Raw genomic sequence first — 13,358 nt, 5'->3', positions numbered from 1 at the left:
AAAGAGTTGGTGCATTGCGTTCTCATTGGGGGTAAACCAGATTTTGCACTGTAGAACAAGGAAGCCTGAAGAGATGGATAGGGAGAAGAGGAGGAAATGTGCAACTAACAGACTGTGCGAGCCACCGAGAATGCGATATGGTCATAGAAGTGTGTGCATGGCCAGTCATCGAGGTGGATAAGACAAAACACTGGTCCGGAAAGAGACAACTAAGCCCTGCTCTGGAGGCTTCAGCATTATTGATGAACAGCTAGTTCATGGGCGTAATTTTATGGGGGTGGCAAGGGCGTTTAGCCCCGCCAACATGTTTTGGCACACCATTTTGTCCCACTCATTTGACAGGGACCACTTTAATTTAGATGTCATGCCCACCCTCCCCCGCAACATTTTCAGCAAAGTATACTGAGTACAGAAATAGCAACACAGTTCAAAATAAACAAAGGTTAGTTCGAGAAGGTTTTGCTAGTTTTCATTTGTAAACACGGATTTTAATGATTCACAAACCAAACGCCCTTGAATGGAATGAGGGGGCGTTGGGAGAGAAACAGCTGGATTCCGGGAAGCAGCAGTTCAGACTGCATTCTTTTCAGCGTTTTCATAAACTCTGAGCTGCACGTTGATCTTTAATTCTGTGCAATTGCTCCCTGCAGTCAGTCAGGGATTGAAGTCAAGGCCAGCTGGTGCACCCGGATGAACGTCCCCTGGGCTGAGCATGATGTTGCGGGGGTGGTGTGCGTTTCTGGTAGTCTGGGCATTCTTCATAGCTCAAGGTAAGATTAAAGCAGTAATGGAGAGTTTACCGAACCCACACCAGCATAGCTAACTAGTGAACTTGCTCTTAATTCCGGAAAGAGGAGTTGAATTTTGAAAACCGTTTCTGGATGAACCCGTTGGAACAGTGGTTACACCACCGCTTTCTTATACAAAAAAAAAACCTTCGTTATTATATGGCAGCAACTGGCAATTGAATCATTTCATTTGAAAGCTTACTGTTTTCAGTAAATTATAAATGATGTGGTGTATGAAGGATTGATCATTTCGTGTATATTTTGTGTGGCGGCTTTTTACTCGCCCACCTCTTCAGGTGCATGGTACTGAAACGCGCCGCGCCTCCATGTTGGAAGTCGGGCTTCCTTTCCTATGCTTTAACCACTAGTCAGAAGGGTGCTATAAAACGAGCAGAGGCCGGCCACCTGTCGATGCCTTCTATGGGAAAGGGCCACCTCGCTATTGCTGTATGTATTGGCCTGCGCATTGGGCTGCTGGATTGTGTCATAGTGCTTACGGTTTTGGCATGGTAGTCCGTGAAGAGGTCGAATGTCAGGCCAGCGTGTCAAAGCATGATTGTATGACCTGTGTAACTTTCACTTCCCAGTTGGAATCGAAGGAGGAAAGACTCCGCTTTTTATACCGACAACGTTAATGATTTCCTTTCTGGATGAAGCAATATCAGTGGTGGAAGTGCACGAAATGAAGTAGTAACCAGTGGTCGAAGTGTACGAAAAGAAGTAGTGGAGCTATCTTCAATGCCGCTCTGCCCCGCTCTCCACAAACCCCATCGCTGTGCCCCCCTCCCACACACAATCCAAACCCCCAAACAAACACACCTATTATTTAAGGGAATGTTCAGTGCCGTGCACTGAAGTGCAAGCTTCAACTTCTTCCTACACTTTTATTTTAAAACTAAACCGTTCCACAACGGTTTCTTTTTAAAATAAAAGTATAGGAACAGTCAAACTGAAAAATAGAAAGTATAGGAGCACCGCTCCCGACCGCTCCCGCCCACTTCGACCTCTGGTAGTAACTATGTTCCCTGTTGGCATGCCCTCGCTCCCCATAAACCCTACCGCCACATCCCTTCCCAAGAGCAACACACATCCCATAGCTTGGTTCCGCTTTTCCCCCATTCCACCTCAACCGCTGTGTAAAGGCTGAAAGAAACACAGTGAAAGGAAATGCCAAATGCATCATTTTAAACGGCCCCATTACCTTTTCTCATTGCCCCGCACAGCATGCAGCTTTACCACCATTTTCTTTAGAATCGCCCACCATTTGCACCTCTCAAGGGGCATGCTAGCGATCAAAGCCACGCCTCACCTGCCCATCAACTGCGCGCGGAGCTGCGCATGCGGTATTTTCTGGAGCATTTATTTATTTATTTATTTTCACATTTATAAAGCGCACTAAACCCAGGGGCATCAAGGCGCTGTCACAAATCCTGTTAAACGAGTTAAAAGTCAAAAGCGGTCAAGTGTCCAGGGTGTTATTTCAAGTTTGTATTATGCAAAGAGCCACGTGTTTATTGCTCTTCTGAAGACCCAGTGAGATTGTGAGGGTCACAGTGCTGGTGGCAAAGCATTCCAATGTTTTGCTGCAAGGTTTAAGTTGCTTAAATCCACAAGAACAATTATGATCAATGCAGAAGAAGTGCTATAATGGGGCTTGGGAATGGGCTTTATCCCAAGCAGGTCACTGAATAAATAGCAGCCCAGCAGTTCGATGATAACTCAGCATGATTTGAGGCTGGAGCTGATCCTGCAGGCCCCAGGCTTGAATCCCCAGTAAGGTGAAACAAACGCACCTGCTGTTTAAGGGAAAGTCGTGCCTCTGGCAGCGTCATCCCCGATGCAGTGCACTGAAGTGCAAGTTTCAACTTCTTCCTTCACTTGTATTTTAAAAAGAAACCATTCCGGAAACATTATTTTTTCTAAGAAATGTATAGGAATGGTAAAACAAAACAAATTAGAGGAGCACGGTTGCCATCGGCTCCCGCCCACCTCGACCACTGAGCAATCTTACCACTCTGATAGCAGGTGAACTGTTGCCCAACCCATCCTCCTGGTTCTTTCTTTATAGAACATATGGCTAATGGATGTTAGTATAGGGTAGTGGTGGGAACTCCCTTGCCTTAAGCTGATTTGGCCTACAACCCCCATGATCCCTCACCATTGATAATCCTGCCTGGGTTTGATAAAAGTTGCAGGCCAAAACATCTGAAGGGCCACGTGTTGCCACCCAATGCTCTGGGGTTTGCAATCAGACTACTGCTATTGTAGTGGGTTTTGGCATGCAGTGTCCCCACTGCAATCCACAACCCTTCACATCCCAGCAAAAACACCAGCTCACCCCGCTGTTGAAGAATTGCGTTTGACATGATTTACTGTATCAATACGGTTGTAGCGCAAGCCCCACAACATACAATTGTGTGCATGATGTGCATGCACTTCCACTGCCAGCAACACACCAGGATGATTGTAGAGGAAGAAACAAGGCGCTAGTAAAGACAATTGTGGGCCATGGTTGGAGACGTCGACCATGGTATGGCAATGGTTGACTGTGCTTCATCTCGCTTTGGTATTTACCTGCCCTGGTCATGGCAAGAACGGCCAGGGTTGGCAATAATCATCCATAGTTATTAATGGGCATTGACATGTTCATGTTCGCCATTGGTGAGGGATGTTAACTATGGTCTTTCGATGACAGGCTAGGGTTGGCAAAGATCTGCCATGTTTGACAATGGTTCACCATGGTTGGTTATAGGTTGACGATAGTCTGGTGATGCTCAAAGACGGTCTGGTGATGGTCAACCATGGTTGAGTATGATCTCCCATGGTTGGGGATGGTCAGCCCTGGTTGGTGATAGTCAGCAATGGTCAACCATTGCTGATGATGGTCGACCATGGGTGAAAGTAGGTCTGTCTTTGATTGACCATGGTCTGGCAAAGGTCAACAATGACCCAAAGAGTATCGGTGACATCTGCCATGCCTCTCTCACGCCCAAACTACTGTTGAGTAGCCCCATAACCTCCACCAGGATCTACAAGCAATTCAGAAAAAAACAGCCAGACTCATCTTGTGCATTGAATACAGGGACACCTTATGACTTCACTAGTCTCCCTGCACTGGCTCCCTGACAGAGGTGGATTTGACTTCAAAGTATTCTGTCTCCTCCATAGGACCTACTACAACAAAAATCTGCTTTATATTAGACAAGAGTTAAAGACACACTGCCCCTCCATGCACCTAAGATCATCTGGTTACAAGGTATTGGTTGTTGTTAGGTGTGGACGAACTTCCCAAAATGTGCCCCACGTGAAAAATGAGTTTCTCTGGGCAGGTTCATCTATCTCATCTGTATTCCTGGGAGATTTCTCGAGCAGTGTTCGCGGCCCAACACCCAATTGAAAGGTTGAGGGCCTTTAAATGCCCCAGGTTGCTTCTTGCTTCCTTTGAGAGTTTTGTTTGGCTGTTGAGTTGGGAGCGGACAGGACAGGCTGACAAATTGGTGAGTTTGGATTTCTTTAGCACAATTGAGGAGAGTGTATGAGTCTTTTGTAGGAGTTTATTAGTTGTGTGTGATATTTTTCATGTTTCGTGATCCATGTTTTATACCCTTTTTTTGTATACCCCTTTATTCTCCCAGTTTATCCCTTACTCCCTTTTAAAAATAAATATATAAGAAATACTTTTGCACTTTCCCTTGTTCTTTTTGTGTCATCCCAAAAATAAATGCAAAAAGATTCCTAACACCTTTTCTTTCCTTTGTAGGCAAACATTTGTGTATAAACTGTGTTGCCTGAGTCATGTGCTTTGCTCAGTCATCAGCCCCTTGTTAGTTTGTTCCAAGAACCTTTCCACCATGTGAGTCTTGTGAGCAACCTTTTGTTTTCCATTGTCCTTTGTTATGTGTTTTGAACATTGACACCTTAGGCACATTTAAGTTTTGCTAAATTGATGCCTTTAACAGCTTGTCCTTTTATTTGGAGGGAGGCCAGTGGAGAAGATGAGGAGATGGACTACTCCTCAGCATCTGTAGGGCAGGAGCACTAGGACAATGGTGTGCAGAGGTTTACATGCAGCATGTGGATGGGAAGACAGCGGCTGAGGAGGGGAATATTGTGTTTGAGGAAGGGGTTAGCTGTTGAGGCGGGAAAGATCATCGTTGGGGGAGATCATGGTTGAGAATGGGAAGCTGTTGTTGAGGTGACTTGAGGAGAGGGAAATGGTGTTTTAGGATGGGAGCAGGGGTTTGTGAAGGGAGAGACTATGTATGAGGGGAAGGATGTGGTTTCCAATTGTGGTATCTGCAGACCTACTCGAGGGGAGAGAAGGCTGTTGTATACAGGAGACCGAAGTGTAGCAGGCAGAGGAGTCAGATATTGTCTACCAGCAAGTGGTTCAGGAGAAGTAGAATGAGGGCACTGCAGCATTGCCAACTGTTGTTGCAGAGGGGGGCTGTAACTGACTTGCACAAACATCTCGATCATATCTGGTGTGTGGTTTTTAAAGCAGTAGGGCTAGTATTTCCTCCTGCCATGGTCTTTATAGATAAGATGCTCGTTCATTTTTTTAAAATAAAAGTTAGCTCTCACCTTGGTGTTATTAAGGTGTCTCCTGTTGTATGACACAATAGCGCCAGCATCTCTGCAAACCAGGTACCATGGCAATCTGGCAGTACATCTACTGTCCATATTTCACCAAGGTGTCCATTGAATAGCTGTAGCTATTTGTGTCTTTTGTGATACTTTGTATCATGCTCGAAATGTTCAGCAACTGCAAACTGGTGCAAAGAGGGGGAAATAACAGGTTGCCTTAACGCCATAGGATCTCTAGTCAAAGATGAAGTTCCTTCAGGGCAAGCAGAAATCTATGACGTAGCAAGATTATCCGATACAGTGGTGTGGGATGGTGGTGAACATGTGTCTCTTTCCTGTAGTTGAGGCGTGCTGTGGGCCTACTCTGTCCCTGTCACTGTTTCCTTTCGACGAGCATCTGGATGATGCTGTCTCATGTGAACTTATAAGGAAGAGGTGACCAAATGGGAATGTGGCTTCCCTTGAAAAACACCTTTCTTTCATATATAGTATGTGGCAAGCTGTAAAACAATGTCATTCTCCTGATTGTTTTGGAGGGCTGAGATTGGTCCTTGGCTCTCCTGCTTTCTTGGGTCTGCTACATGTACTTTGCAGTGGATCAAATGTGAAGCTATTGACTGAGAAGCCATTCTTCTTGATGTGACTGACTGCAAAGTTATATTACTACTCACTTTTTATCAGAATGGGAAGTGTCACTTGCTTTCTGTTTATAATTCTTGAACTTGACAATTGCATGAGTTCATGAATGCCTGCAGTACGTTCTTCTAGCTCTTGTTCTCCCTGACTATCCGAGACACCATCAATCTAGAGGTATCTGAGTCTCGATCTTGAATGCAGGGATGGAGTTTAAATCATTTCCATGGTTTTCATTGTCATCCATTGGCAAGTAAATCCAATCTGTGGAATTTTCAGGAATCACCTCTTCTTCCTCATGTGTCTTTGCTGCTGAGCCAATGTCATAGCTTCTTCTTCTTGCACCTCCATTGTTGGTGACTCAACTTCCTCCTCCTCCTGAACTCCATCCACTGGCACCTGATGAATGTCCAAAGGCACTCTTTGTACAATTCCATTTCTTACTGATGCACTAAATTCATTTGGGACAGATAACCATGGTCTTTACAGAGGAAGAGGTTTGCTGCTGACCAGTTGGCCTTCATGGATGGTGGAGAGAAACACACACTATCTGGGCTCCTTACTGTAAATAGAAACTGAAGGTGAAAAAAACTGAACGGATACATTCTTCCCCTCACATAACAGTGGTTCTTCCTAAATTTGGTCCCTGAAGAAGATTCAGACATCATTTATTTCACACTCCCCTTCAATAAATAAAATAATGGCTACTAAATTCACTTAGGGTGCTCAGTAACTCGGCCATCTCCTAAACCTACAAGATGCAAGTGGGTTGGATTGCTCCTTCACCCACAATTCACACATACAAGAGGCTTGTATTGTGCCTGCATCCCCAATTCTCACCTCACCCTCCCAAACATTATGTACCCACCAACCTCCCAAAATAAATCCAACATAACTCTACCCTGGCTATAATAGCAATTTCATTTTACTCTAAAATAACTATCCTACAAATCAGTTTCCACCAAACCTGAGCTGCTCCTCCATCAATTCTCTTCCAAGCTTCTACTTGTATCATTATATAGATGCAAGAGCAAAACCAGTAAAAGCTCATAATCAGAACCCCTGGCGAACCTTCAACATTCTACCTGCCTGAAACCTAGTTGTTGCAGCGGTAGGGTAACTCCCAGAGATCAGACCAAGAAAATGCAACCCACTAGGGAAAAAGGCTAGGTGCAACCTTTTTTTCATGAAAGACAAGAGCTTTATTTTATATAAAATAAAAAGGCAACATGGTATTACGAATCCACTGCCATAGAGCTTGCTTCTGTCTTTCGCACAAGACTCAGGTTTTAAACACAAAAATCATCACTCATGACACACTCAATATACAGTGTTAATCCCCCACCCTCATTGACTGCCGTCTGTACACATGCTAATGATTACATATAGCCCATCCTCCAACTGGTTCCGCTGTCGTCTTTCAAATCTTGACCACACGTGGGTAACGTCCTCGTCCATCGTGGAACACTGTAGTAATGCAATTGGTTAACACCAACTGGCACCACCCTACCCTCGATCCTCACCATGTGACATGCACCTGGTTATCAATGTGAACGTAGTGGGCAACATCGAGGTCAGCATGGTCCTTGCGAACAAAGCAGCCCTTTTCTCATCCCAGACATGTCGGTGCCCACATCATGCACTCCCCACTGTATGAGCATCATTCTAAGCTCTCCTTGGTACAAATAATGGCTCATATTTGTATTTGTATTTTATTTATTTGTATAGCACACCAGGCCTGAGGGCAACCGGGCGCATGTCTTAGAGAAAACAGGTACATGAATGGCATGGAGTACAGTTACAATCAATTAGTTACCTTCACAAGAGCATTCAAGTGCAAAGCAATGCAGATAGGCAGGCCGATTGGCACAAAATGAAAGAAGGTGGAGAAGATATGATGGCAATTGGTCAGGTGTAGTGGATAGCCAGAGCTTGACTTTGTGTTTGAATAAGGTAGGAGAAGGCAGGGTTCTGATGGTAAGTGGCAGTGTGTTCCAGAGTTTGGCGGAGGCGACTGGGAAACTAGCACCTCCGGCTGTCTGTAGCTTGTATCTGGGGATCATGAGGCATTCTGCTTGGGAAGATCTGAGTGACCATGAAGGTATATACTGAGAGATCGAGAGGCTAGGTAGATGGGGGCCTGGTTGTTTACACATTTGTGAGTAAGGGCCAGGGATTTCAATGATATCCTTTGGGCAACTGAGAGCCAATGTAGACTCTTTCTAGTTTCAGTGATATGTGCAGATCTAGGGATGTTGAGGGCAGCTCTTATAGCATTATTTTGAGTGATTTGGAGTTTGTTGAAGTTGCGTTGGTTGGTACCTTGATAGAGAGCATTGCAATAATCCAGTTTGGACATAACCAGAGTCCTGGCAAGGATAATGCAGTTCTGAGTGGAGAGGAATGGACGGCAGGCTGTAATCAATTTACATGTGTAAGCAGAGGTGGCGACAACCGCGTTTCTTTGTCTGTTGAGGGAGAGTGTGGAATCGAGGTAGATTCCCAGGGTTTTAGTATCTTTGGATACCTTGATGGAATTACCATTGATGTTGAAAGTGCTAAACGAGGGGTCAAGCTTATTGAGTCTTTGTTGGGTGCCTAGGATGAGGAGCTCTGTCTTGTCATCGTTAAGACAGAGCTTGTGTTGGGCCATCCAGGCTTGGACAACTTGGTAGATGTCATTCAAAGCTTTAGAATGAGCAATGTTGTCACCAGTGATAGGGATGAGTATCTGGGGGTCGTCAGCATAGTTGGTGTCGGTGACACCCAGATAGTCAAGCACATCAAACAAAGGTTTGGTAAGTACATTGTAAAGTGTAGGGGATACACAAGACCCATGTGGGACTCCGCAGAGGACCAGGGTTGGATCTGCCACAGAGGTGGGTGAGAATACTCTTATGTGTCTATTTTCCAGGAAGGAGCTAATCCATTTGGTGGCTTTTTCAGAAAAGTGGGCATCTGATGTCAAGTGATAGCAAAGGATTTGGTGATTGACCAGATCGAAGGCTGCAGAGAGATCCAGGAGTAGTAGGAGGGCCAGTTTACCATTGTCTTTGAGGTCCTCGATTTGAGTCTTGAGATCTAATAAGGCTGTTTCTGTCCCGTGCTTGGGTCTAAAGCCAGATTGTCTTGTGCCTAGTAGGTTATTTGTTTCCAGATACTTCTGTATTTGTAGGTAGGTTGATCTATCTAATATTTTTAGAAGGAATGGGACCGTGGTGATGGGTCTGTAGTTAGATGGTATCGAGGGATCCAATGTAGGTTTTTCAGCAGGGAGATGACCCATGCGTCGTTCAGATTGTTAGGGACAATTCCAGTGTGAAATGAGGAGTTGATGAAGGCGGGAATGAAAGGTGCAAGGTCATGTGCCGATTCCTTGATGATCGGTGCTGGTCAGGAGTCACCTTGGCAGTTGGAAGGTTTTAGATTGCTAATGATTTTTTCAACCTCTGGGATGGTGAGAGGGACAAAGCTAAATGGGGTCTGGATGAAGGTGGTGGTCGTCTTGGGAGCAGGGAGTTTAGTTAGGGAGGAGGTAAGGAGTGAGTTTTGTTTGGCATTGATTTTGGCTTGTAAGGTGGTTATTTTGGTGAGGAGAGCATTTTGGATATTATTGCACCATGTACTGTCTTTGCTACATGTGTCAAGGATGGGCGAAGGGGATTCTAATTCTTTGAGAATTTTAAATAACTCCCTCGTGTTGGATTCTTCTTGTGAGATACGCTAGTTGTACATCTCTTTTTTAGCTTGTAGGATCGCTTCCTTGTAGTTGAGGGATGCGATGAAAAGGTTATCTTTGTTAGTCGCACATGGTAGACTATTCCAGAGCGCCTCTGCCTTATGTTTTTCTTTGCACAGAGCTCTGAGTTGTGGCACAAACCAAGAATTCAAATGGGCTCGTTCTTTAGCTTTCTGTAGTTTGAGCGGTGCTATGGTGTCAATAGCTTTGAGCAATGTTTGGTTACAGGTATCCACTAAGATAGTGGGGTCGTTATGCTGTAAAGCACAGTTATTAAGCATAGGTAGGATGAGGGGGAGTAGTTTGTCCCTAGTGATGTCCTTTTTGTTCCTCGTAAGAATGGGGGGAGATATGATAGGTTTAGGGCAAGGATTGGTAGCTAGTATTTGAAAGATAATGATGTGGTGATCAGACCAGGCACAGGTGGAGTTGGAGCTTATCGATGTGTTACAGTTTAAGTCTACAATCCAATCAAGTGTTCGACCCTTTTTATGGGTAGGTTTGAGAATGCGTTGCTGAAAACCTAAACTAGAAATGATACTAGCGATCTCAGTGGCCATGAGATCCTTAGGGTCTAATAGGCCAAGGTTGATGTCACCCTTTAGCATTACTTGGGAATTGGGCTTGGTGTTGTCGGTAAGAATAGAAGTAATATCCTCCGCGAAGGAGGTTAGAGGTCCTGGTGGTCTGTAAATAAGGTGTAGGGATGCTGTGTTGGTCGGTGATAGGGAGAGTTTAACTGATAAGGATTCGGCAGAACTAAGTTGGGTGTTGGGGATGAGTCTCATATTAATATTGTCCCTATGTATAAATGCGACGCCACCCCCTTTAGTCAGGTTGGATTGGCGGTCATTTCTAATGATGGAATATCCATCAGGGATGGCGAGGGACAGGAGCGGGCCTGAGGCGGCATGTAGCCAGGTTTCCGTGATAGCGATGAAGTCGAGGTTTTGGGCATTAATGAGATCTGTGATATCAAGAGCGTGGGCGGTGAGGGATCTGGCATTAATGAGGGCTCCCTTTTGTTCTTTAATAGGGGGAATCGCCGAGTGGTCAGGTAAGGGCTGCGTGGTTGGCCGAGGGCTGGGAGTGTGGTGGTGGAGAGTGTTGCGCTGGGTGCATGGTATGTGAGGCAGTCTGGTTCTAAGTCTGGCATTCCTAAATTGGAGTGAGCAAGGTCGATTGGGTGTGGGTTTTGTGGCGAAATGTTGAAGCCACAAGGCAGGTGCGTTGAGATAAGGGTTGGTAAGGTAATCAATGATGGGGTTTGTTATAGTGTTGTGCTTGGGTGTGGGGGGGGAAAGGGGTAAGTCAAAGATATTGTGTTGTGGGACATAGTGGAGGAGTGCGTACTGGGGTGGTGGTGGTGAATCTTGGCGGTGTTGAGAGATAGTGCACAGTGTATATTGACTAATTGCCCTGTAATGACAAGGTGTATGAGGAGGATGCTGGCAAGGGGCCACAGCAGCATATCCTGACACAGATGGGCAAACGATTAGAATAGGTAGCATGTGGTTGTTGTAGCGGCACTGTGGTACATATGCAGGGGAGTGTAGTCATACAGTATAGTTCAAAAGTAGTATAGAAATACAATGTGTGACTAATGGTTCTCGGCATACATGCTAGGCAAGCATAGACAGGCACATAGTGTCAGAACAATAAGTAAGATGGCAAGAGTTAAGTGTGGCAGGCAAAAAGACGAGCTAGCAAGGGGCTTTCCCTATCAATAGTTCATAAGGGCATGAGTGACGCATACAGTAGTGGCGAATTGCACAAGATGGGCTAAATCAGTAATGCAAAAGAATAGGCTGATTGGCATATGCAGAAATAGGCTAATTCAGATGTGCTTAAAGTAATCTGATGCTAGCTTGCACGGGGCGCCACGAACATTCTCATTCAGGCTATACAGGCTTGTTTCAATCGCAAAGGAACAGGATCAATAGCAGTAAGATTGTAGCATATACACTAGTACGCATCCCTATACATCCTTCTTAACATGGGACTCATACACATAGCTCTAGGTCACGTTAATCTGTAGATTTTGGTGATGTAGCTCATTTGGCATAAGGCGTGGGATGTGGATCCAGCTAGCTCAGGGTAATAGAAGAATTACGTTAGGTGTACTCACATGGAATAAAACACTTCATACAAGTAAGATGATCTACTTCCTTTGTTTCCAGCTGGATAGCAAGGGGAGGTAAGGCTGAATCTGTAAAAGCTATGCCTTGGCTTAAGGAACGATAATGCCGTAATCTAGTTTGGTATAGTTAGTAGTTTAGGCAAATGGGCATATGTACGCTTATTTAGGGAGTGGCACATCAATGCTAGTTACTATTCAATTTGGCACGAGGGAGCAGGGTACAGAGTAGGTGAGGCTTAGACAAATCACACAATTCCCTGGGGTGAGGCAGTCATGCAATAAAGAACATAGTTATACACATGCATTCAGGCAATCGGTAGGCAGGGATTACAGGTACTGTTGGTGAGCTGTGTCACGGAAGTTGCTCAATACAGTGGGGAAAGAGAAACAAAAACATGATGCGGCAGTTAAGCAGTGGTGTAGGGTAAATAACGTGAATGGGATATGCGTTAGGGGGCTGGGCATCAAGTCACAATAAGTAGACATGTGGAGACAGCAATATGAGGCATATGTTTTACCGTGTTGATGAAGTGGAATACCTCAAGTCAAAAGCATATAGATATGCTTGCAATCGCGCACGGGTAGGCTGCCTTTTACATGGTGGGTGGTAGATAAAGTTTCAAGTGGAAGATGGGCAGTAGTTCTGGGGCCAAATGGGCAGGGGTCCTGGCCCTGGTCTCTGGAGGCTCTGGACAGGCTAGAACTGGGGATGTGCCTTCCTCGAGTGCCTTTGAGGTGGGCCGGCGTTCGCCTGCCGGTGACCCTGATTGGTGGATATGGCAGAGGGCAGCCAATCCACGATCAGGTGCAGATTGAAAACAAAGAAGTCAGCCAAATTTAGGCGGTGGCCATTTTATAATGTATTAACCCTCGTGGTTGAAGTGGAGACGCAGGGTGAAATTGAAATTTTAGTGCAAAGGAATATGGCTTCAGTGCATTGGGCTTCTGTTGAATTGTGATGAAAATCAATTCTTGTGGCTGCGCTTTCATGTGCCACTCACTGGCTTACCTTCCATCTGGATCACGGTCCAGTGAAGTGGAAGGTGCTGCTCCTGCTTTTCCCTTTATCAGTTCCCCTCCCCGAGATCCCCAAAATACAGGTATGGAGGCTATACGGCCTATTCCACAGCAAATCTGGTAGTACAAATAGAGCGACCGTCATTCTGGGGAGCGCTAATGTCTTAAATCTTGGTTTGTGTTTTGGCATCCCAAGACCTATGCCTTAGTTCCCAGGGATATGACCTTGATGCTGGGCTGCAGCCCTTCGGTTTGTCAGCTGCAAACATTCCTAACTAATTGGTTCAAAGGCCTAATTGGTGTGAGGGCATATACCTGGGAATTTGCCACGCCTGGGAATTGGGATGCAATTGTGATGCAAGGGATAAGACCTTGTTGTTCTGTGTTTCTTGCGAAGGCACATCCTGCGAGGATTCAGGCATGCTGATAAACACTTAGTAGTTTGTGTTATGAC

The 13,358-nt window shown here is 45.3% G+C and overlaps 1 protein-coding gene across 3 annotated transcripts in view; it reads left to right on the top strand.

Moving 5' to 3' along the window:
• The first annotated feature begins 596 nt into the window (after positions 1-596).
• The window catches only part of LOC138537920 (coagulation factor XIII B chain-like), a 656,126-nt gene continuing 643,364 nt past the window's right edge, over positions 597-13,358 (top strand). The window contains exon 1 of one of the 3 annotated variants that reach the window (XM_069641491.1): positions 597-770. In XM_069641491.1, coding sequence (XP_069497592.1) covers positions 713-770 — 58 coding nt within the window. In that variant the 5' untranslated portion in view covers positions 597-712. The remainder of the gene's footprint in view (positions 771-13,358) is intronic. The other 2 variants (XM_069641489.1, XM_069641490.1) reach the window with 2 other exon arrangements.

This window comes from Ambystoma mexicanum, chromosome 1q (genome assembly GCF_040938575.1).
Source record: "Ambystoma mexicanum isolate Mex_15411 chromosome 1q, UKY_AmexF1_1, whole genome shotgun sequence".
Taxonomy (NCBI): domain Eukaryota; kingdom Metazoa; phylum Chordata; class Amphibia; order Caudata; family Ambystomatidae; genus Ambystoma; species Ambystoma mexicanum.
Note: the sequence above shows the minus strand (reverse complement) of the source record. Positions and strands in the feature narration are given on the sequence as shown.